This window comes from Dermacentor variabilis, chromosome 3, assembly GCF_050947875.1.
Source record: "Dermacentor variabilis isolate Ectoservices chromosome 3, ASM5094787v1, whole genome shotgun sequence".
NCBI classification, from domain to species: Eukaryota; Metazoa; Arthropoda; class Arachnida; order Ixodida; family Ixodidae; genus Dermacentor; species Dermacentor variabilis.
The window spans coordinates 26846979-26870813 of record NC_134570.1 but is presented as its reverse complement, the minus strand read 5'-3'; the positions used below and the strand labels follow the sequence as shown (position 1 = coordinate 26870813).

Genomic DNA, 23835 nt, shown 5'->3' with positions numbered 1-23835 from the left:
TGCTCATGTTTGTCAGTAATGTGCCAAGCAGATTCTATTTAATAAATATGAAAATGGAAATTATGTTTGAGCATTATATCACCAATAACGAGATACACCAGATAAGTTCATTTCTAATGCCATGAGATTGTGCTGTTATATCCCAAGTGAAGATTCAGTACATTGAATTGTGTTGTGGTTACCTGTGCCTATGTGTTCAGGTAAACAAGTGATGAACAGTGGTTCAACGAGGAATGTTGCTGTAGCCAAAGTATTGACAAGTTTACTTGTCAAAACATTGGCTACTCTGAAGAATACAGGTCCCCTTTTTAAAGTATTGGCTACAGTGACATTCCTTGTTAAACCACTTTTGGTCACTTCAAGCCTTAATCTTCTTGTGAGCGTCTGTCTTGTATGAATTTAAGTAAACAGCAGTCTTTTGTTTTCTTGCGAACTTGAGAAGTGTTCACACTTTGTTCATATACATGAGAACACTACTGTGCCGATGTATGTGTAACCATTTTACTAAGCAATGTGCTTTTCTGGTTATTTAAGTGACCACTTGCCAGTAAGAACACACTTTAAAAGGTATTTTGCTGCTTGACTTTTCTTGAATTTTGTGGTGCTAAAGCAATGTTCAATAAACTGCCCCATACTTATTTTTATCTGCTGTAATATGCAGGCATCATGCAGTTCAGAGTCGCTTGATGGCACGCCTCTGCAGTCTCCGCCTCACCGCCGTCCCACCACCATGCACGCTCCTACTGGTGCGAGCGCCTGGCAGCGACTAGTGTTTCACAATGTGCTCGGCCCAAACGCTAGGCTAGATCCAACAGACAGGTGAGCAGCAACGGGACTCGCCTGGCAATTCACTGCAGCCTACCAAGTGAGATTCATACTTCACAACGATTGTTCTTGCAATGAACCTGTTAAGGGGAGTGTTACAGCTGTTTTCATGAGGAGAGCAGTGGCATGGGTAATAGCAATATGTTGAAGAACAGCCAGCGTCCTGAATTATTGCTTTAAGACGTGTTTATCAATGATTATAAAATAAAAGTTGCCGTGCGTATACCTCACTCAAATTAACCAGTAATCCAAAAAAGTTTTTCTCACTGTCATCTTACCCACTCAATGTTGGAGTTTGTACTGCTGTGGTGATGAAAGCTGTTGGCTTGGTGCTGCAATGCAGCATTGCTGCTAGGTTAGGGCGTATTAGTGGCTCGCTGTTCTTTGTGATAACTTTAATGCAGGCTTCAAGGGAAAGCTGATAATGTGGTGCTGCAACGCAGTTTGTGTGGGAACTGTTATAGTGAACAGCCATCCATGACTGTACACGAAACGCAGTAGCAATGAGCCAGCAAACATACCCCATTCTAAAGATTGTGAGAACTCGATTATACAGCTTCGTTGTCTTTGATGTATCGGTGATTAATTCCCAGGGAATACATCTACTTAGGGCAGGTAGTGACGGCGGATCCGGATCATGAGACGGAAATAATCAGAAGAATAAGAATGGGCTGGAGTGCGTTTGGCAGGCAGTCCCAAATCATGAACAGCAGGTTGCCGTTATCCCTCAAGAGAAAAGTATATAATAGCTGTGTCTTACCAGTACTCACCTACGGGGCAGAAACCTGGAGGCTTACGAAAAGGGTTCTACTCAAATTGAGGACGACACAACGAGCTATGGAAAGAAGAATGATAAGTGTAACGTTAAGGGATAAGAAAAGAGCAGATTGGGTGAGGGAACAAACGCGAGTTAATGACATCTTAGTTGAAATCAAGAAAAAGAAATGGGCATGGGCAGGACATGTAATGAGGAGGGAAGATAGCCGATGGTCAGTAAGGGTTACGGACTGGATCCCAAGGGAAGGGAAGCGTAGCAGGGGGCGGCAGAAAGTTAGGTGGGCGGATGAGATTAAGAAGTTTGCAGGGACGGCATGGCCACAATTAGTACATGACCGGGGTTGTTGAAGTATGGGAGAGGCCTTTGCCCTGCAGTGGGCTTAACCAGGCTGATGATGATGATGATGATGATGATGATGATGATGATGATGATGATTAATTCCCACTCTGCCCTTTTTCATTGGATTTCATGAAGTGAGCTAGTCTCTGGTCAGGCAGATAATAGCACAGGTGTTGCTTTAGGTTCTGCTAATCCCACTATGGTGATTTTTATCATGAAAGGCATTGGAGGAGGAGGCAGGTGTCTGTAAACGAGCGAGCTCACTAGTTAGAAAGTATATTTGGCAATTATGTGCAGTTGTAGATTAGACATCAATTACAATATAAAATAAAGTGCTAGTAAAAGCCTTTACTTCACCTGGCTGCAAATAACAGTGAGTAATACTTCAGTATTCACAGTGAAGTCTTATGTCAGTAGCCAAATAAATGCTGGAAAACACTTAAATATCTGATTATAGTTCATTATACTTGCCGACCGATTTTCCAGACCTCTCGTGGACCGAAAAGAGAGTGTGAGAAATGTAACAGTCCGAAAAACTCATTCACTCAAGAAAGTAAAATTTATTAGGCTTAGAGTGACTTTAAAAAATTTTTAAGAGGTGGCCCTGCCTCATACTATGCTTGGAGGTGATAAAATTTGCTTATATTTGCGCAAGAGTGACGTAGTCTCCATATACAGTCTGAAAAGAGCATCACTGCATTGGTAATCTGCAATCTTCATTGCCGGAGATCTTCCTGGAGATGGAAAAAAGCAGCCACATTTCTTCGCACCGCTTGGCTCTCGCGAAGGCACACGAGGTGGTGCCGTTCACACAAATGCAAAGCCGCACGAACACACATAGCAATGCGACGTCGTCTCTGAGACACACCTGCTTTGTGGACACACCTTGTGCAAATAACAACCAAAACTTTAAAAGAAATAAGTTAATAAATATGGATCCCATATTAAGTGATTAGGATGATAGGGCTGACCAAAAAAAAAAAAGGAGAAATAAACACGAAATAAGTGCTGTCTCCTAGAGTTTTGTCAGCTAAAGAAGAGCGGGCATGGCCTCTGACCCTGGAGGATGTTTCAGGCTCTTTATTGAAAGTGTGCACATCCCAATCTTGGAGGCTATAGAGCAGGCCACTGGAAGCCCAGCCTGGCCAAGCCAGCGGCGGAAAATCCAACATGGCGGCCCCCAAGCTCGGGTAGTGTTGTTCGGAACAAGTGATTTAATCTGGAAAACTAAACCTTGGGTCCTAAATTTATCCGAAAAATCTGTTGTGAAAATGCATTAGCTTTATAAGAACCCTGACAATGCATTTATGAAGTCCGGAATATTCATCAAGTATGAATTTTCGGTCTGAAAAATCCGTCGGTGACTGTAGTCCTTTATCAGTTAGGGCCAGGCTCTGCTTCTTTTTCTTCCATTTTTGCCTAGTGCAAAATTGTCTACTTAGTCTCTTAGCTGATGCTAAAGAGTGTGAACTCTTTAGCATCAGCTGATGTAGTTTGAAGTTGCAGCAAAGTCATCAGGTAATACACACCCAAGGTTCAATCCTAACATTAATCAGCAAGCTAAGATTAATTAGCCTTGTACCAAAGGTCCTGGCTGCACAACCACGTAACCATATGCAGCTGAGCTTATCAGGGGCTTGTGTACAGAATTGCTCATTGTTCAGTTGGTGACTTAAGGATTGCTCTAACAGTTCGTCTATATTTTGCTTTACAGACTGTTGGCAGAACGTTGTGACCTCAGCGAGCAGCACGCGTTTGTGTTTGCTTCACGCACGCTCTGTCCAAACGAGAGGCTTATGGTCAAGGTGGTCGGCGTAGACCCAGCGCTGTCTGGTTCTCTGGCTTTTGGCCTGACGACATGTGATCCGGCAACCCTTGCGCAAGCTGCCTCTGAACTCCCCAGCGACCTGGATGCTCTTTTGGATCGACCAGAGTACTGGGTCTTCCAGAAAGACATTCCCTGCTTACTCAACGATGAACTCACCTTTGTCACAGGGGACGATGGTTTGTGTAACTTTGGCAATTTTTGAATACTGCATTGTTTAGCGTTCTTGTGGGAATTCCCATGCCAGTACAACATCACCTCCAGTGATGTAACATGCCCCTGTAATATTGGTAAATTTTAAGTCAGCCAGTACAGACAAATCTCGATAATTCGAACTCGAAGGGGCCTTGAAATTTGTTCGCAATACAGGAAGCTAATTGAATGAAGGATTTACCTGCAGTAGCACATGTGTACTCAGCTAACACTTGAGTGGGAAGTATTTGCAAATTACAGTCAACGTCCGATTTTCCAGACTCCCTAGGGGCTGCGAAAACATCCGAAAGATTGGACGGTCCCAAAAAATAAAGGAGTGCCTTTTACTGCCCCCAAGGGCCCAAATCGCCACAGACACGTCCAAAATAGCCCTGAAGCCTGCCACTACACTTATTAGGTGTATCGGTGCTCGTACTGGGATAGGAGACGGCAGGTGCACGCATGCGTGTGTAATTAAATGGACACTAAAGGCAGATACTAAATCAAACTGAAGTAATGGCTTAGTGCTTGAGAATCTCTAAGGTATCAATATTATCGTGAACAGAGCCTTAATAATCTAGAAATCACAGTGAATGCAGGACATGACTCCCCTGGGACATTCAAGCACTTGCCTGATAATGAAAGCACTCCTGAGCTAAAATCTGTCACTAGTACTCAACTACTCATTGCTCAAAACATCCTCATATTGTATTATAATATGAAATAAATGCTACTTGTCCAGTTCCATTTTATGTATAGAAAAAAGAGCTCATTGAAGTTTCCGTTTACAATGACCCGGGCAGTCGAAAGGTTTCGTTTTCGTTCGACTCTACACCACCCACGCTTTCACGTTTCAATACTTTCCTGATCGCGAAGTGCCGCACTGGTTTTTTTGTCTCGAGAAACTTGCACAAACTGCGAGTAGCAGAGAATTCAACTTCCATGGGATCTCGTGGGATGCACGAACGGTCTATGCCACTTGAGCAAAAAGCAGCTGCAGCGGCGAATCCGCCGCTCTGTCGTGGTGTGATGTCGTTGTCTGTCGGGCGCCGTTTACTCACCGACGGCAGCAAAGGGCGGTGAGGGCGTATGCAATGTCACTGCTCCCTCGGTTGGGTGGCGGGAGACTCGAATTTCGAAAAAGGTATTCAGACCCTTCAGATACAATTTCCTTGTAAACCAAGTCTCTTCTTGGCACGAAACAATGTTGCAAGGTTCAGGAATGGTATTTAAACAGTCCACGTCGACTTAGTATTTGCCTTTAGGGTCCCTTTAAAGTAAACATACCATCTCCCGTGACAATTGCCTCTTTTAACTTTTGGTATGCTTCACTGCTCAACACTGCTGTATTGGGGCGAAGCTGACTTTCAGGAACCAGCATTATGCAGCGTGCCATGCTTTCTGCGCTCCAAAGCCATTGGCGAAGGCTACAAAGGTGGAGTCTGCACCATTAATAATAGCGGAGAATTGTTTCAATGAAACACACGGAACCGAACAGCAAGAAATTTGGTAGCGAATGTCGAAATAGCTAGACCTAGTATTGCCGCTGTCATTGCTATAGCTGCCATCAGATCTGCATGCAAGAGCGCTGGCTCGAGGCGGCGAGATAATCAAAATGACGGCGGTGATGGCTTTGGTTAATGCCGTTTTGGAGCTGTAATCATGGCAACCAGTCAGGAAAATCGGATGGCAAAGGTTTCTTGCGGCCAAAATTTCTTACATTTTTATACATTGATTGAGTGGTGTAAGTACATGGTGGTGCTGCAAAGGTGTCCGAATTATAGGGCATGTGCGAAAAATTGGGGGTCCGGAAAATCTGTCGTTAACTGTAAAGGACACCTGTCACTAACAGAAATAGTTGGTTATATACGCACCTACACATGCCTGCACACAAATATACACTATTTTTTTTTCTTCATGTGCGGTGTTGAGGGTCTCTCCTAAGCTGTTCCTCTTTGGCAGAGTCGGCGGACTGCTGGTCAGAGGCACTGCCGCATGATTCGACACGCTGCTGAGAGCATTGTCAGAGCGCAGTAGGTTTGAATTATCCATCACAAATGCTTGTGCATTCAAATTATCGGGCATTTTCGCCCATTAGAATACACATAACTTTGACAGGACCACAGCGTCAGTTGGAATAAACTGAAAGATGGAGTTAAGCATATTCAAATTAACAAGATTCGACTGTATTGAGGAATGCACGTTGCATTACATTTGAACATGAAGGATATTGTAATTTGGCCAAATATTCTAAATTTTCTTACCGTACTCTCCATTGCAGCCTGGCTGCACAGTTCTGTTGACACAGCAGTCGATGCCGCATATATAAGACCTGAATATGCCTAATTATTGTTTTAATGAGTTGTTCTAACATCCCCCTTAGAAATTTAATTAATGTGCAAGGCTGTACTGCTCCTATATCAAACACTGCCACAAAAGTCTGTTGAGGTTTCCTGCCAATTTACATGGCGGAACTTTGTTCTTGGCCATCAATCAGGTTTGCTGCATTGTGCGTGTAGTTCATGCCCAAAACACCGTGCTGCGTTCGAAATTGTTATACATCGGTGGTGCCGCAAGTCAGAAAAAAACATGCAGGTCAGCGAAATCAGGTGCCTGAAAAATCGGTCAGTGATGGTATATGACATTTTTGCAAATTTTTTCTGCCAGAATATGTATATCTTAAAACGCATGGTAACAAAGATTTGCTTCTCTATAACCGATGCCATGTGGAATCCCTCATTTTGATGTTGAGAACACTGCACTAAAATAAAGCATGACCAACCAAATTTTATATTTACTTTGTTACTGTATATAAAATGATTCAGTATATTCATGTTATATCGAGGTTTGATTGTATTGATACATGTACCGTATTTGCACGATTCTAACTTGCACTTCTTTTTTAATAAAAGTTGCGTTCAAGTTTGCATGCGCGTTACATTCGTAACTAATTCTACTCAAAATCCAGGAAGGAACCGATTCTTACTCAAAAAAAAAGCTCAATGCAAGGTAGCTAGCCACACTGCTGTCGAACGGATCATTTGAAGAAAGCGATGCCAGGAGACATCGCAAGGTGGGTCCATGGTGCGTGGAATGATCTGCTGCAGACAGTCGTGCTCAAGCCTTCAAAAAGTGTGGCATTTATAATGCATTAAATGGAACTGAGGATGACTTTCTGTGGTCAGTAGACAGTGAAAAGTAGATGCTGTGAGACTACGATAGCAACTAGTCGCTACGCTTCAGCTATGTGCATGCCGGTGTGCTTTTGTATGTTCCATAATCTTGTTTCACCATGTTACGTGTTAACTTGGGTTTCATTACTTGATGTGCACAGTAGAATCGGCACCAAGTAACTTTTTTTAATATTTGGGCGGTAATATAGCTGCACGTTACAATTGGTGGCGCGTTAGAATAATGCAAATAAAGTAATGCCGTTTACCATTAAACTGGGCAACTGAGTAGCTTGCAAATGTGAAACGACTAGAAGATGCTTGTATCTGGCACACCATGTCACTGACAATATCGAAACATAGGAACAGCACAACATCAGATTGCTTGTGAAAGAGCAGAGTAATATTACAGTGCAGCACATCATTCTAAAGGAATGCTAAGGCAATAGCATTGTTCAGATGATAAATTGCTTTGCCTAAGTAGAGAAAACAAATCTGCAAGCTGCCTAATGGCAAGACATCCTTACTAAATTACGAAATCGAGGAGTTAGCTTCCTTGTATGTTTGCTGAGCAGCTGCAGCTCCCCTGCAGCAAAATAATTCGGAATAGTCCACTCTTGCACCTGACTTTCTTCTGTAGAGTTATCTCTTATATTCAAATGAAAATTGGTGTTAAAAAATAAGTAGTGAATTCTCACATTGCATACAAATCGAATGCACAGACTATTCATCTTCAGAATATTGAATTTCCCACACACCAAGTTCTGGCACATTACTGTGCTCGTGGCTGGTATGCCACACAAATCCCAATTTGGTTTCGGTATTCATTTTCCACGCTGTTTGCAGAACCACTGAAGTTGCTTGTATGTAGCTTTTTGAAAAAGTGTGCATGCTATTCTGCACAACTTGGTGCCTAATGTCCACTTCAATTTTTTCTTTATACTTGCAGGAAAGGTTCAGTACTCGCAAAACAATGGGTCATTCAAAACAATAATGTATGTGGATGGCACACAGCAGTTCTATCCGTTTTTTGACATTGCAGGCCGGGTAACAAAGCTCAGGCTTGTTGGTAAGTATTTACCTTTTCTGTTTTCATCTTTCCAAAAATTTTCATTCTGTACGAAAAAAACTACCCTGCATGCTTATCATCTACATATGTGTGCGCAATTTGTTTAATTTGGTTGTTTGCAGTGTAAAGGAGAACAAGTAGGAAAAGAAAAGGACAGAGCTTGTGGCCTGCACTCTCTGTGAATAAAAAGTAGCCTCTGTTGCATGTCAAAGCACAAAGCAAACGCACAGAACGTTGCTTTAAGCCAGTATTTTTGAGTTTGAGAAAATATAATATGTTGTAACCACAGGAAGGTACAAAATGAAGGATGAGAAAGAAATGCTACCACGTGTAGATACCAGGCTTGCTGTTTTTTGTGCATAAACCTGTTCGAGTACACAACTCTTACCGATTACACTGCTTCGGAAATAGGGTGAAAGAGAACATCTGTACATATAACCTTTGCAAATATAGCTGCATTCGATAACTTTGATTCTACATGGAGGCTTTCTAGAGCGCTTGTCCTGAAAGCACCAGTCGCAAAGTAGATGTCTAAATGGTGCACAAGGTCTATGATTTTTTTGTAGCCCGTGCACAATATGCAAAATTCCGTTAGCAGGATTTCTCATAAACCTAAGTTGACTTAAGAGATATGTAGCTATGTTCTCACTAGTAGCACAATTTAACCTGAAACATGCGTTTACAAGCTTGAACAGTGCAGGCAATGAAGGGAGGCAGGAATGATGTCACCAGCCCACATACTATTGACACCTTGCAAGCTCGGCCATTTTGGTTAGGTCACGCAAGTTGTGCAGGAAAAGTGCATGTTTTGCATATTATTTAGTAGGCACAAAGCAATGCTCCAGAAATAATTTGGTTTTCTTAAATTCTTTTTTTCTTCTATCATTCTAGTCATCACTGCCTTCAAGGCTGCTCTCTTGCAGTGCAACTTAACCCCTTCCTGGTCATGCTGTTATCCTGAAATCTTACCAAAATTGGCCAAATTCATTACTGCAGAATCATTCACAAATAACAATGTAGACAACATTTGAAGCACTTAGTATTTACAAAGTTGCATTCAACTCATTGCAAGTGAACATTAACTGCACCATACAAGAAAACAAAAGAAAAATTAGGAATTGCCAACCCAGATCATCCATGGCATGAAAGGAGTTAAACGAGTACTGACATGACATTTCGAACTTGTAATTTTTTTCACATTAAATGTAAAAAAAAATTCTGCTCAGCAACACTACATGATGCACCAACAGGCCACCAGTCTACGGCCCTGTATACAGTCATTCCACGCACCATGTCGATGATGGGCAGATAGGTTTCAAACCATGTAACATAAGTATCTGCGAATGACAGGTGCAGCCTGCATTATACAAATTGTCTGGTTTAATATAAACGCCCAAAAGAGTATGTGTATACTCTTTTCAAACAAAAGAGGCGTGACACCAATGCCAAATCTCTCGATCAGTCGAGAGGAACTATTTGTGAGCAGTGAACACAAATTGCTGGGAATAAATCTAGGCTTTATGCTTACCTTCATCCCCCAACTTAAATATCTAAAAGCGAAATGTCTCAAGACGATGAACCTCTTAAAAGTTCTGCCATGCACAACATCAGGTAGTGATTGAAAATGCCTCCTGAACTTGTACAAGAGCCTTGTCCACTCTTGCCTTGACTATAGTGCTATAGTCCGTCATTCTGCGATGCAAAGGGTGCTAAAAATCCTAGACCCTGTGCACTATCTAGGCATCCGCTTTGCAACTAGTGCTTTCAGGACAAGCCCTGTAGAAAGCCTCTATGTAGAATCAAACAAGGGGTCACTTCGTCTACAGAGGTCATATTCCAGCTTCACATATCTAAAAGCAAACTCGAATCCTGAACATCCTTGTTACACAACTGTAAACGATGTGTCCTGTGCCATACTTTTTAATAATTGGCCCACAGCCTCCCTAGGGAACCTGTCTCACTTTGTTTCCGGAATTTCAATGAAGAAATGTGTGTCCCACTTCTAGAACACCATCTAATGCTTCCAGCGAAGCTGTCACTGCCGTGGTAGTGGCAGCTTGTGGAATGTGACATGTCATTTGTTGAAGTCAGTAAGCGTGCTCTTGAGATGCACGTTTGAATGAACTTCCTTGAGCTTCGGTCAAAGTACTGCTGCCCGGAGTTTTACACCAATACATCAAAGTCACAAGCTGGCATGTCTTATGCAGCAGTCAATCTTTCCTTCTCAGAGTCTGACATTCTGCATGCGTAAACAAGTATATTTACGGCTGAAGCCTGTGCACTACTATAAGCTGTGAAACGCATCAAACAATTAAAACTAGAAAAGACTATTATATTCGCCGGCTCTCTAGGCATTGTCAAGGCTTTAGAGAGGCCACAAAAAATCCTGTATTTATTTATCTTTATACATTCTTGTGCGCTGTTTATGCATGCAATCCACATGTCATAATATGCTGGGTGCCCGGACATAGAGGCGTCGAGGGTAACATACTTGCCGACGAAATCGCCACATCCACAGCCACAAAAGATTTCAACTCTTCCATAGCTGTCTCTGCCATAGATTTGCAATCTTTCATTCTGAAAAAATTAAGAGACTATTGGCAATGCTTGTAGGACGCCCAAACCTCAAATAAACTTCATTTAATTGAGCCACTCTTAAGCACTTCCCTACCAATAATAAGATCACGTGAAATCAATGACCTGTTCTGTGAAATAAGAATAAGGCACTCATATGGTACACGCAACTTCTTGCTGACTGGTGTTGAACCTCGTACATGTGGTAGATGTGGTGAAAGACTGACCGTCATCCACGTCCTTGTGGAATGTCGGGAAACGGAAATTGAGAGGAAAAAGCACTTTCCTTTAGCATATCAACAGCGTACCTCATTACATCCAGTACAGTCTCTTGGCACAATCCCATTATTCAACACCAAATACGTTTTAAATTGTTTTAGATTACATTCTTACACTGCACGTTATCAGTCTAAGAGTTACGTAGTGTGGCCTCTCACTAGAGGCTGCTGCTGCTGCTGCGTTCATTACATCAAGTGTAGCACGTGTCTCAGGCCCCTGCACCCAAAGGCGTTGATGAGGCAATAGTGCTACATTCACCTACATGTTTCATTACGTCATCCCTGCATAACAAAACATTTGTGTTCATAGTTCACACCTCTGGTCATGGTCATTATTTTAATACTCTTATATTTTGTGAAATTTACAGCAACTGATTTTAGGCCTATTTACATCCACCATTCCAAGCACATTTCTCCATTTCATAAATGAATAATTGAATACCCATCATAACGTGTATGGTGCTCTTTGGCCATGTCTGGCCCTTTTGCCATAAAACCTCGTACGTCTATCAACTGTCGTGATCCAACAGCTTTGCACCTACAACAAAAAGAGGTGCAGTCTCTCCTGTCTTTCAAGCAGGATGTAGTCAAAACATTAACCAGGTCTAACCCAAATCGAAATGGTGCCAGGGAATGAAGGTACGAAAGCAGACCGACAGCTCCAGAGGCCAGACCAGCCTAGCCACCTGACAGTGACACGAGAAAATTGTTTTTTACCACTTCCCAGAATTTTGTATTTTGTAAAATTGGAAGTGGAATGAGATGCAGGAACAAAGATGGCAAAGTCGAAAGTTTGGTGCATGAAATGTAGTGTTTTCTTGTGCCTGCAAGGGTAAAATTGTTCCTTTTATTTTTACCATGCTCCCAACTAATGTCTACATTTGTGGACACTCATTTGTACCATTTAAAAATGAAAATTTTCTCACAATTTTTTTTTCTTTTCTGCACTTCCGAAGTCATTTTAAATTATATGTTGACAATGTTTCTGTTTTTCTTGCCTACATATTTTTTTGGGCAGTGAAGAGGTTGAAGTGAGATTTGCACTTCCCTTTTCTTTCTCCTTACAATATTTAGTTTTTAGTGCTGTTACAAGGTTTGACCATGCCCACTGGCATCAGCAAATTGTTTTCAAACTGCTGACATGGTTGTCTGCAAGATGTTGATAAGAAATGCACTAAGGGATGCAACTGAGAACAAATCATGACCAGACTTCTCATGGTTACATGGTTTCATAGAAATCATGGTTACAGACTTCTGGTTACTATCGCAATCTCTTTCTTCCCCAACCACATTAAGGAACCACCACCCCCCAAAAGTAGGCACCTGAATGTGCCCCTGTTTGCGAGGCGTTTTGTCAGTTTTCCGAGTGTCTTGCGGCTGCTGCAAATGTATGTCCCATGAAGCAGTGCCAGTGAGGACTAATAAGCTAGGCAGTGTGGCCGTAATTATAAAACAGCACCAGGGACGCAGACAGTGAAAAGCAACTACAGGACAGTGCACCATGCTGTTGTGAGTGCCCGCTGTGAGTTTGGCCGTGATGACAATCTGCCACTGGCCGAGATGGTAATGAACTGCAAGCAACTGATCCAACATGAACTGTGTGCCTGTTGGTGGTTAATCGACCCAATCTTTGCTTTATGAGATACACGCTGCTAATGTTGCTGTTCCCTCCACCTGTGTTGCACTATCATTCCAATCAGTCCTGCCTACCCGGTTGAACCTTGTACCGACGGAGATGGCCTCGGCTAAGGCAGTACCGTTCTGCGTATTGTGGTGTTCGTGCACTGCATGTGCAATCCTCCATCGGGCAGACATCGGGGAGCATTCACAGTGACAAAGTCCGCTAGTGCATCAGCCGGGGTGACTCATCAGCGGCTCACTTGGCAGTCCTTTCGCAGCAAAAATGAAGTGAAACGCTCGCTTGGGCGGCATCGAGCACACGGGGCTGTACTGCGCACGCGACGTGTGACACTGTGAGGATCTCTACACCAAATATATTGAACGTTCGAGAAATCAAACAGTTGATATTCTATTTGCGAATCAAATTATTCGAACACTCACTATTCGATATGCTGATATTCAATATTTACACACTAGGAAACACTATATTCTGCATAAATTTCATCCAGTTAGCTTTATTAATAAAAAAAAAACATTTTCTCTGAGGCGCATCTCCCTAAAAGAACCCCAGGTCGTCAAAAATAATCTGGAGTCCCCACTATTGCATTGCTTATGGCCCACTGTGCAGTTTCAAGATTTTAAACCCCAAATATTATGATGTAGCACAAGCCGAAGGTTAGGAGTGGGATGCAAGCAGCAGGAGAACACCTCAATTCTTGCGCGTTAAATTTTTTTGCAGCTTATGGTGCGGATAAGAGCACATAAATCAAAGTGAGAGGTAATGCGAGGATTGTTGCTGTCTTGGTGAAGATGGAGAGTTCCACTCATCTAGGTGCTGGCTTGTGGATGTAACGTCTTGGACAGTAGCTGGATTTCGTACAACTAAGGCATTGAATATGACAGTCAGTTCTGTTAGCAGATGTAAACACATTCGGCTTCTGCCGTACCCCTGTTTGCACAATGTCACAGAGCCAGGAGATCCTTAAAGTATGAGGTGTAGGGCTCATGTGAAAGTTGGAGCTCAATTGCCGACAAGAAAGTGAAAACTGTAAGAGAATGAAAGGTATCATTGATGCGTTGAGCTCATCACAGAAATGCGCAGACGAACCTACATCATCCATGGCATGGAAGTACTGATGTGACATTTCCGACTTGGCATTTATTTACAATAAATGTAGGTCAACATCTATAACCCATTGTAATCTATAAAAGCAGCAATACAGGCTATTTCATAACACTCTCCTAGACCTAATATGCAGCCCCAAACTTGCACAAGAGACCATACTTTTCAAAAATATATTTAAATTTACTTTGTTATGCTCATGTTCATTCTATTGAAGTACGACTGTACATTAAAGCTCCCAAATCCACCTTCTGTTAGGCCACTTCTGAATGGCCACATGTGAAAGCAAAGATATGCTGCAATGTAGTGAAGGTGCTGACCAATCTGTGATGTTGATTTCGTGGAGGACTTGCGTCTTTGCAATGCGAGTTGGTAAAGTGTCGCGTTAGTAAATTTCTGGGAGTCCGCTTGCTGAAGAAGTGGCTCGCATCCGGTGCTTCTTTAGTTTTGTGCGTTTTTCATGTGTGTGTAGAAAATATTACAGGAACTTGACAAACGTGCAGGGAGCAAGCGGGGACTGCCTGTGGCCGAGAGTGAGCAAAGCCCGGAGCCCAAGGTAGAGAAAAGCACCACAAAAACGACACCTTCCATTGGTGAGGACGACTGAATAATATTGCTTCTGGTATTCTAGCCATAATGCCGTGCTGTTGTTGAACCTCATTATAAGGAAGTTTTGTTCGACAGGAAAATAGCTTTCTTATATGTTCAATATTCATTAAATGCTGATATTGACAACAATATATTTAACCCTTTCAGGGTCAGTGACTTACATATACAGCACCTTAAACAAGTCCAAACTGGTCAATGCCGTATATTTACAGCACCATCTGCGCATTTAAATAGCGCGCCAATTTCCTAACCGTTTCTTTCATGGCATGTGCTGCCACTATGTGGGAATACACCGAATTTTTTTCTTGCGCCTCCCTGGTCTCACTTTTCATTGCATGGTTTGTTTTAGAGCTAGCTTGCTTGCCACGACGCATCTATATACTACTGCTTGCACATTGACACACGCGTGGGCATGCCCTATAAAGGCATGCATTACGCTTCCAGTGGCACTGCGCCACACGCACTGTGAAACAGATAGGTGAAGATGATTATCGATATCGGGTTGGCAGTGACATCTGTGACTACGACGTGCAACGACTTGCGAGGAAGTGTGCTGGTACCGCGGAAGGGAAAACTGAGTGCGTGCCCACACTTTCATGTGACATCAGCGCCAAGTGCTGCAGGGAAGCTGCCGTAGTGGGCACCTACTGCTTCTGGTCGCGCTTACCTCACGTCTTTTCTTGTTGACATTGTTGACAAACATATCATGGTTGCAGTTTAGCCATGTACTGAGCATTGGTGCCGAAAAATCTTGTTTTCCGGGAACGTGAAAAACTGGTGAAAAATGTTGCATAAATGTATTAGGTCATTTTAATTAGTTCTCAATCGCAAACATTCGTGCCGGGAAATCATAAGAAATGGGATTGTATCAACACAGTTCTACTGTACATATGTTCTTAAAACAGCTGCAGATTGTGGTGACGTGGGTAGTGGCACCATTTCTTTGTGGCACTGGTAAATGCAAACAGCAGCCTAAATACTGGTTTTGGCTATATGTTTTGCCTAAAATGTTTTGGCTATCTATGCCTCGTTAACATTCCTTGCTTGACAATTTTGTCTGTGTTAAGATATGAAGCTAACCCAGTCAGATTACCAGCTTAGCATGGCTTGCCTGCTAAAGCTTATTTGCATACATTTCCCATTTATATTAAAGGAGGAAAAGTGGCAGCTTTGCCCAAAGCGCAAAGCATTGACAGCAATAACAAGGTTTAGCATTTCACTTGTACTCTCTTATTTGAGGCTTCTACTCTGATTCAACTGCAGGGACGTTTGCTCCACAGTCCAAGAATTTATTATGGAGTCCAACTGAGTTGCCCTATTAAAGTGGGGGGCAGCTGAACATGCATCACTCTGGCCCGGTCATGTCTGCATGCATACGCAGCTCATAAACCCTGTTATAGAGGTAGTCTGCCACATGTGCAAAGACTAGGCAAGCTGAGATGGCGTGGCATCATGCACTGTCTTCCCACGCATTTAGTGCTGGAGGTTGCGTAATCTCGAGTTTCAGAGGTGCGTTGAAGCAAAAGGCAGATAAAGCATTTGCACCCCGCTGCTGGCACTTTTCATGATAGTGTCGTCCCACTGTCAGCCACGGGCACGGAGTGGATGCAAAAATGTGGCTGGCTTCGCTTCATACTGCTGATGTTAAGATATTGTCAACACGGTATAAAGCCATACCTTTCATCTCAGACTCTCAAGTTCAACAAAATTATAATTTTTTTTTCACTCAAACTTGTATTTGTCCAATTGGCCGATGATTCGGAAAATTTTGCAGCCCCTTCCATGTAAGAAAAATTCATCGGCAACTGTACTTAGTTGTATAAGAGATTGAATTTTAATATAACAATGCAAATTGCCGACTTTACCAATTGCATTTTGTCAACGTTTACCTGTACCTAAATATATCCCCAATGCATCGGCAAAAATTAACCTGGAGTGTCCATATAATTGCTATCACAATGAGTGAACCTTGCTAATTGTGAAAGGCGGTGTTCTCTTTTGAAGGTTGAAGCGTGAAGTTGCTTTTGCCTTTTCTCTGCAAACATTTTTCGCAAAAAATTCCACGAGTCCATGTATTTTACCAGTCTCCTCTTTTGCATTTTCTTCTCTGCAGAGGAACCTGACACTGATTGCCGGATATGCTTCGAGAGCTCAATTGAGAGTGTGCTCATAAACTGTGGCCACTCGCTCACCTGCCACGACTGTGGCCTGAAGCTACTGCAAAGCCGTGACCCTCAGTGCCCCGTCTGCCGACAGCGTATAGTCAATGTCATCCGCATTTACAAAGCCTGAGTGATGGCTAGCTGATGATAGTCACCTGACTGCCTATATATCACTTGGCCAACAGTGAGCTGCGGGGGAGGGCCTGAAGCAAATGCGCTGCTTCAGAAGAAGCATGGCTAAGTGTTTCTTCTTCATAGACTTTTTCAAGCGTTACAGCCTGTCGAGAAGACAAACTGAATGAAAAAGAAAGCCTTGGAAATAGCTGTGCATGTTCTTCACAAGCAGACCTGCACAGCATGGGGCTCATGTTTAGATTATACTGTAACTAAATTTTCAGTTTTCCTAAGTGCACTTCTGTCACACAACTATAATAGCAATTCACTCGTGCATTCATTTCTGAGCACTCTGTGCCCACTATGTTCCAGCCTTTAGTGTTAACAATACAAATATTCAGCTCTGCTGCAAGTTACTGAGAAGAACTGCATTGTAAAAATGTCAGAGATATCTGTTGTGGACAGAAGTGTGCTTCTGGAAAAAACAAAATATTTTTGAACGAGTGTGCGTTGTGCAGACGACAAACTTAAGTTGCTCTTGCTTGCTGTATCAGAAAAGTTGTGTAGAGGCACCATTAGTGGCTAAATGAATGCCTCTGAAGAGTGCGTGAATTGCTGCTGCTCCATTTAAGTTTCGCACTCTGGTTGTTGCGTCTGAAGCCACGAACAAAGCCATAGAATGGCAGTACTGACAGTATGCACGCTATGATTCGAAGCAAACGATAGTATAGTTTCTTGACGGTGTGCTCTCGTAATGATTACTAAAGTCCCTGAATATAAATAGGCGCAAGTTCTTAATAGCGCATGAAATTGTCTCGGACGTGTTGTAAAGTTTCATCTTGTTTCACTTGAAAACAAACCCGAGTGCTCTTTACCTTCAGCTGGAATTCTCACTGGAGCCAGTTGCCTAATGGTTGCTTTTACTCAATGTGGTTTCAGTATATATAGTTGGGGGATACGAATTAAATTGTTGCTATCGTTGTTTGGACGTGTTTATTAAAGCATTGTGTTGTTCAAAGTAGTAATGAGTTCTTTTAATGAATTTCCTGCTATAATTTACTATGCTCTCCTTTACTCTGTTATTTGTACTCCTGCTGTGCTACTGGATGAGCCAATATAAATGCCCTTCAGTAGAGATGGATGGATGGTCGTGCTAGCTTCCTAGCCCGAAGCAGGCCGCTCCCACTTTAGGATGTCAAATTAATTGCAAACAGCATCCTTCATGACTTATGTGTGTTTCAAATTGTCTAGTAAAGGGTCTTGCATTTCAAGGCTCGGCCATTGCATTCAGCAGGAATGATGGATGCCAAGTTTAGTTGTTTGTGAGCATGCAGTCACCACTGCTCTATTATGCCAAGAAAAACGTATAGGTGTATTTTACAAAATGAAATTTCACAAGCACGGTAAAGCGTTTGAAAAAGATAGGAAATACAATAGCACTGTATATTTGGTTTGGTAGATTAAGGGTGACGTAACAGAAAAGAATTGGTTATAATTTATTAGATGTTGATTGCACACTTTAGCTCCAGAAAGTGAGGGCACTGAAGTGTCCTTTGCTGTATCCTATCAATGACGGTTCATGATCTGCTCCCCTTTTTAAAAACATAACGATGTGAGTGTTCATTTAAAAGAGCAAGATTATAGTACAAGACATCTGCTTGCATTGGCTCTAGAAAGACCCTCTGCTCAAGTTTTCAGTATAAGTGAAACCTGTAATTGGTATAACTTAAGCTTTCAGTATTGTTGTGTTGCTACCTTATCCATGCCTGGTTTAATAACTCCACACTCAAGCTAGCAATGTTATACTGCATAAGTAAATAAGTGATAGTCTGCCTTGTTATAATTTTGTTTTGTTTTCTTTGTTCTAAATTTAGCTTGCATTATATTGTCATATCTGGTGCTTCTTTCATTAGAACCAATGGCATTTGCACATCAGAACGAGAACCTGGTGTAAAGATCCATTGCCTCTCTCTAATTTTCAGTGAGAAATCTGTATTCCTTCGCTTTCTACAGCTACAACATTCAATTGAACTTTCTCTCTAACGAGACATTTGCAGAGACTTTGTGGATATGTGGATAAGGCTTTGTGGATATGGTGTTTTGCTGCTGGTTGTGAGGTCTTGATTTGATACCCAACCTTGCCACTCACATTCTGAAGGGTGCACAGTGAAGAAACACCAATGTGCTAGGTTGACATGCACATTAAAGAACTTAGAGTTCAAGCTGCCATGGCGGCAAGTGAAAATCACAAATTTTTTGCTGCCTGTTCACAAATAACACGGTTCTGCATGTGTGTTTGGGACAGTAAGACATACATATTTTCTGGCCAGTAAGTCTATAGCCGCTCATCTGCCATTGTCTGTTAATTATTACATCGCTTAGTGTGCACCTAATTCATGTTCCCTGCCAACTATGTGTTGATGAGGTTTTACTGCATCTATTTACATGTGTTTGTCATATTATGAATGTTAAAAAAAATATTAAACTAACCTTGATTATAACACTCCTAGAAATGCAAACAGGTTGGCTTTATTACAAGCAGAGTCTTGGTATGCTAGAAAGTTGCAGAAACAAACAGCAGGTTTTAAAACATCTCCATAAAGTTTTTTCACCAGGTTACCTTGATGCTATAGATGTTGGCAGTGTTTTCTTGGTACTCGTTGAATAATTCACCAACTAAAACAACGATCATATTGCATACGAAAGTGTCCAGGCATGATGTCAACCTGGCATGCTTTTCAAACTTTTCCTGCACAAAAGAGCCCATATAGGACATTCCATCATACCATAATCATCCGTGCCACATTTTGGGTGCAATGTCCAGACGCACAAGCTTGGCCTTGTTCTTCTCAGTTACATGGTGTTTACCTGTGATGCTCCTTTTGTAATTGTCAAATTGAATCAGTTCAAATCGCATCATATCAACGTCAAAACCCGAATAATACAGATGTTGAGGGCCGTAAACCAAAAGCCACAAGAAGGCTTGACGACTCCCACAATCCCTTTAACTTGGTACAGATGGATGGGAACATAAGTGTAGAGTAAAGATATTGCTTACTTTAGCAAAAAAAAAAAAAAATGTTTAACCACTCAATGAGCTGCTTTAGCTTGTAAGTTGTTAAATGAAGTTGAACCTTTGAGATTCTTTTCCTTCCTTGCACCAGCACACATACCATGTTCATAACTTTTTCATTTTCAAAGTGTTCAAGGGTTCCAACAGACACGAAGGTACAGCTGTCATTATGAGCTTTCTTTTGGAAAAGCAAATAAACTCATTTTCAGTTTATGCAGTCACTGGAACTGTAAAAATACGCTGACGGTATCGTAATCATATTACTTGCATGGAGCAAGCCTAACGGGGCCCTGCAGCATGTTTTGAACACGCAAATAAATTTGCGTAGTTGCTGAACATTGCTCCCAAGAACACCTGAGCCAAGTACTATTCCTGCAGACTCAGCAGGGAGCCTATGCGTTTGCTCAAGACTGTCTGCCCTTTCCTTTAACTTGCCAAAATTCCTTCAACTTTTTGTGAAGCAGAAATGAACATTATTGGGGGGGGGGGGGGGGGGGGGGGGGGGTATGTTCAGATTTTTTTCTTTTTTTTTGACATGACAATTTCTTTTAGAGGACAACAAAAATGTCATGACTGATAAGGTGCTTTCTCATGCCGCTGGCAGGTGTTAAAGCTAAACCAATCAGGAATGTTAGCTTAATCTCCATTAGCACCTTACTATTCCTCAACAGAAAAACAGCCACTCTTACCATGAGAGAAAGCTTGATAAGCCAGATTCGAAGTGTCACACTGTCTTTTTGGCAAGGACAAAACCAAAGCACAGATACCAACAAGCGTCTACCTTAAACTACATGATAAAAGTTGGTGCTTGTGTTTGTCAACTTGGTCCTTGTGAAACAGTTGCACTGTTTTATCTTGAATCATTCAAAACGTGCGAGCTCAGTCTTTGGCATTACTGGGCGATCAAAAAAAAAAAGTAACTGGACGACTACTGGTGACACCACCCTAAAGTCCTTCGCCAGATTGCCGTGACACAATGGATATTGCTGGTGTGTACACAGGTCTAGTAAATTGTTTATCATAAAGAAGGACTACGTTGCATTTTAAAAGAACCAGTGAATAAACGTACCACCTTTCTAGCGCCAAAGCGGCCAGGATACATTAAAATCTAAATCTGCTAAAATCATCATTGTGGTTGCAATATGAATAAATAAAATGGTGATGTCACACTGACGTGCCAGAGCTGAAGTTTTGCTGCGATACTTAAAAATGAGAGTTTGCTTTCATTTTGTCCGGTAATAACCTCTCTCTACCAAATGAATGACAACACAGTTTTTAAAGAATCGTTTACTTGTATCAGATGATTCAGTGTTGCCCTTTTATCATCATCAGTGGATGATGATAAAGGTCCTTTGTCCTGCAGTAAACTTTCTATGTCCACTGCAGGACAAAGGCTTCTTCCAGCAGTCTCCAATTACCCCCATCTTGCACTAGCTGATTACAACTTATGCTTGCAAATTTCCTTGTCACACCACCTAATTCTCTGGCATCCTCGGCTGCGCTTATCTTTCTTTGGCACTCATTCCCTGACTCTTAATTCTGTTGCCCTTTAGTGTCCCTTTAACGTTATGCCTCTGGCCTCCAAAGTTAGGCACTGCGGTGAATCAACTTCGATGGCCATCAAAGCTCATCATGATGATGGGTGGAGAAGCCACTAAAGTGACTGTTTGGGCACGTTGGTAGAACACGAACGCAGCTTTTTGCACACAAGACGAGGACAGAGAAGAGGCTAAGACACACAAACACAGATTACAACAGCATTTTATTTTGAAGCAACCACACATATAGTAAAATCTGTGGCACTTCACGTGCGCGCCTCCACAGAAAATTCTTCTCTATGCACGAAGGATAGCTCCTTATTGGAAAGGGCGATAAACTGTTTCTACGCACAGGTGTCACCATACCTGTCAATCAGTTTTGCTTCGATGATCTTTCAGGTTAACTGATTACGACTTTTGGCGACAATTGAGCAAGCACCGTATACCAGTTTACACGTGACTTAACAAACATCGCTACGCATTGACACAGTGACTTAACTTTTAGCACAGTAGGAACATCAAAAGTGAGTAGTTAAAGAAGGTCTGGTAGGTGTAGAATGAGATTGCCAGTAACTCCGCTCGTGCAAAGCACATCCAGAAACATCGTGCTGTGAAGGATTCATGATGTGATGCATGCACCTTGATAGCATACAAATTCCACATCTCTCCGAAATAGTGTTGTAGGGCCTTTTAAGAATATAGATATACTCTTTTTAGATCACTCTTTCCATTGAAGCATCAGGAAGCACCTGTCATGTCTTGGCTGGTAACTTTCTATATACATTAAAAGTCCAGCTCATCAATTTATTTTGGTGGAATATATAAACTAAAAGTAATGTTCATGGGTTACTTGCGTTTACACTGGCTAGAAGGCTGTCTCCTCACCTTCAGCTATAGGTCTGCCTGTGCTTGGCTATAGTTTTGCTGAAACGTGGACTAAAAGGTGTTGGAAAGCTTGTGAAAAGCAGTTCTTGTGTTGCTGTTTGCTCCACCATTTTTTTTTTTTTCTGTGAGCATTGTTTAGATATTTTCGTTAGTAATTGCAATTTTCTTTGAGCACTGAGTGGTTAGTGGTTCTGCAACTCATATTTACGGTTTATTTGGGACTATCATGATTGTCTATGCATATATCTGTGTTTACTCTGTGTGTTCATGCAATGTGCAAAGTCTGTCTATTTTGTTTTGTTGTTGTATTGTGTGTGATGTGTCCCTGCTTGGTGTGTCCCAAGTTTCCTTTCTTCATTGTGAACTTTTGTTTTGTCCTAATGCTAGTGTGTTCAAACAGCAAGCAAAAAGATTTCCACTTTTGGAACCATAGCATGCTCAAGTTATTAAAGCATTTCAGTTCCTTCAGCACAGTCAGATCAGCATAAACTGCTCATTTACATGTAGGTTATCCAAAGAAATTACTAGCAGTATTAGAGTGAAGAGACACTCAAGGCAGACATATTCATACATCTTTATACAGTGGTAATTCGTTATTCTGAAAATTCATTTGTTTTGTACCAAGGTGCGATATGGGCACGCAGAGATTTGCAGTTAGAGTGCACATGTTTGCTAATTTGACCTACCCACAAGAGGTAGTGCTGTGACAGCTAGTGATATTTGTCAAGATTGCCGGCACAGTGCAGGAACCCTTCACTTAATTTTTTTCCCTCACGTGCCGTGCAGTCCAGTCTTCACTGGTAGTTGTTAATCACTCTCGACAAATTGCCAGGTTGATGTACTACAGGCATGAAAAGTTTGTGGCATGGCTTCTGAAATTTTCATGGAGTTAGGCTGTGCAGCTTGTTGAAAAATAGACCAGTGTGCTCACCACAAGCTCTGCAACTGCAAGTATTTGCTGCTATTGAACTCCTATTAACTTTTGATGCCAATTGTACATCAGCCAGCGTTCACTAGATTGATCACATGAAGCTGCAATGAGGTGAAGCCCAACATATTCTTGCTACGATACCTGTAAGCGGTCAGCCATTTGTGCAGTAAGATGTCGCTTTAATTGCTGAAATGCGTGCTGTTTATTATCCCGATTAGTTGGTATACGCAGTGAACTGGCTTTAGCCAGGATTACCGTCGGATCATTGGTCGTCTATCAACATGCCATTTCCATTGCTTGGAACGCAAAAATTGCTGAGCTTCATGTGGCATTTTGAGGAAGTTGTGTATCTGTGTTTGTGCTCATTTTTTTCTCTTCATGCAAAATTGTGAAACTTCAAAAACACAGCTTCTTAAATGTGCAACAGCCCTAAGAATCCTCAGTTCTGTACAAATGGCGGTTGTTATTTGAGGAGTGTTAAAAGAAACATGACACTGTCTTCAATACTTGCGTTAAATAACACGTGGTGCAAGTCTGCAACTAGATACACTGGTTGCCCAGTGCAATGCTATCAATGGGCCCATGACTGTAGTTTGGGTTGCGAGAGGTCATTATTTCACGTTCTTCATTTCCACTTTCTAGTGGCCCACTGTGCCTTTTAGTCTGTCCTTGCTGACTGTGCATCGCTATCTCTAGAGCAATTTCCGTCATACGTTCTTACAAAGCATGT

The 23835-nt window shown here is 41.9% G+C and overlaps 1 protein-coding gene across 2 annotated transcripts in view; it reads left to right on the top strand.

Moving 5' to 3' along the window:
• The window catches only part of neur (E3 ubiquitin-protein ligase neur), a 33178-nt gene extending 14602 nt beyond the window's left edge, over positions 1-18576 (top strand). For both annotated transcript variants that reach the window (XM_075684596.1, XM_075684595.1), the window contains exons 7-11: positions 662-819; positions 3657-3946; positions 8079-8198; positions 14297-14386; positions 16516-18576. In XM_075684596.1, coding sequence (XP_075540711.1) covers positions 662-819; positions 3657-3946; positions 8079-8198; positions 14297-14386; positions 16516-16694 — 837 coding nt within the window. In that variant the 3' untranslated portion in view covers positions 16695-18576. The remainder of the gene's footprint in view (positions 1-661; positions 820-3656; positions 3947-8078; positions 8199-14296; positions 14387-16515) is intronic.
• The last annotated feature ends 5259 nt before the right edge of the window (positions 18577-23835 follow it).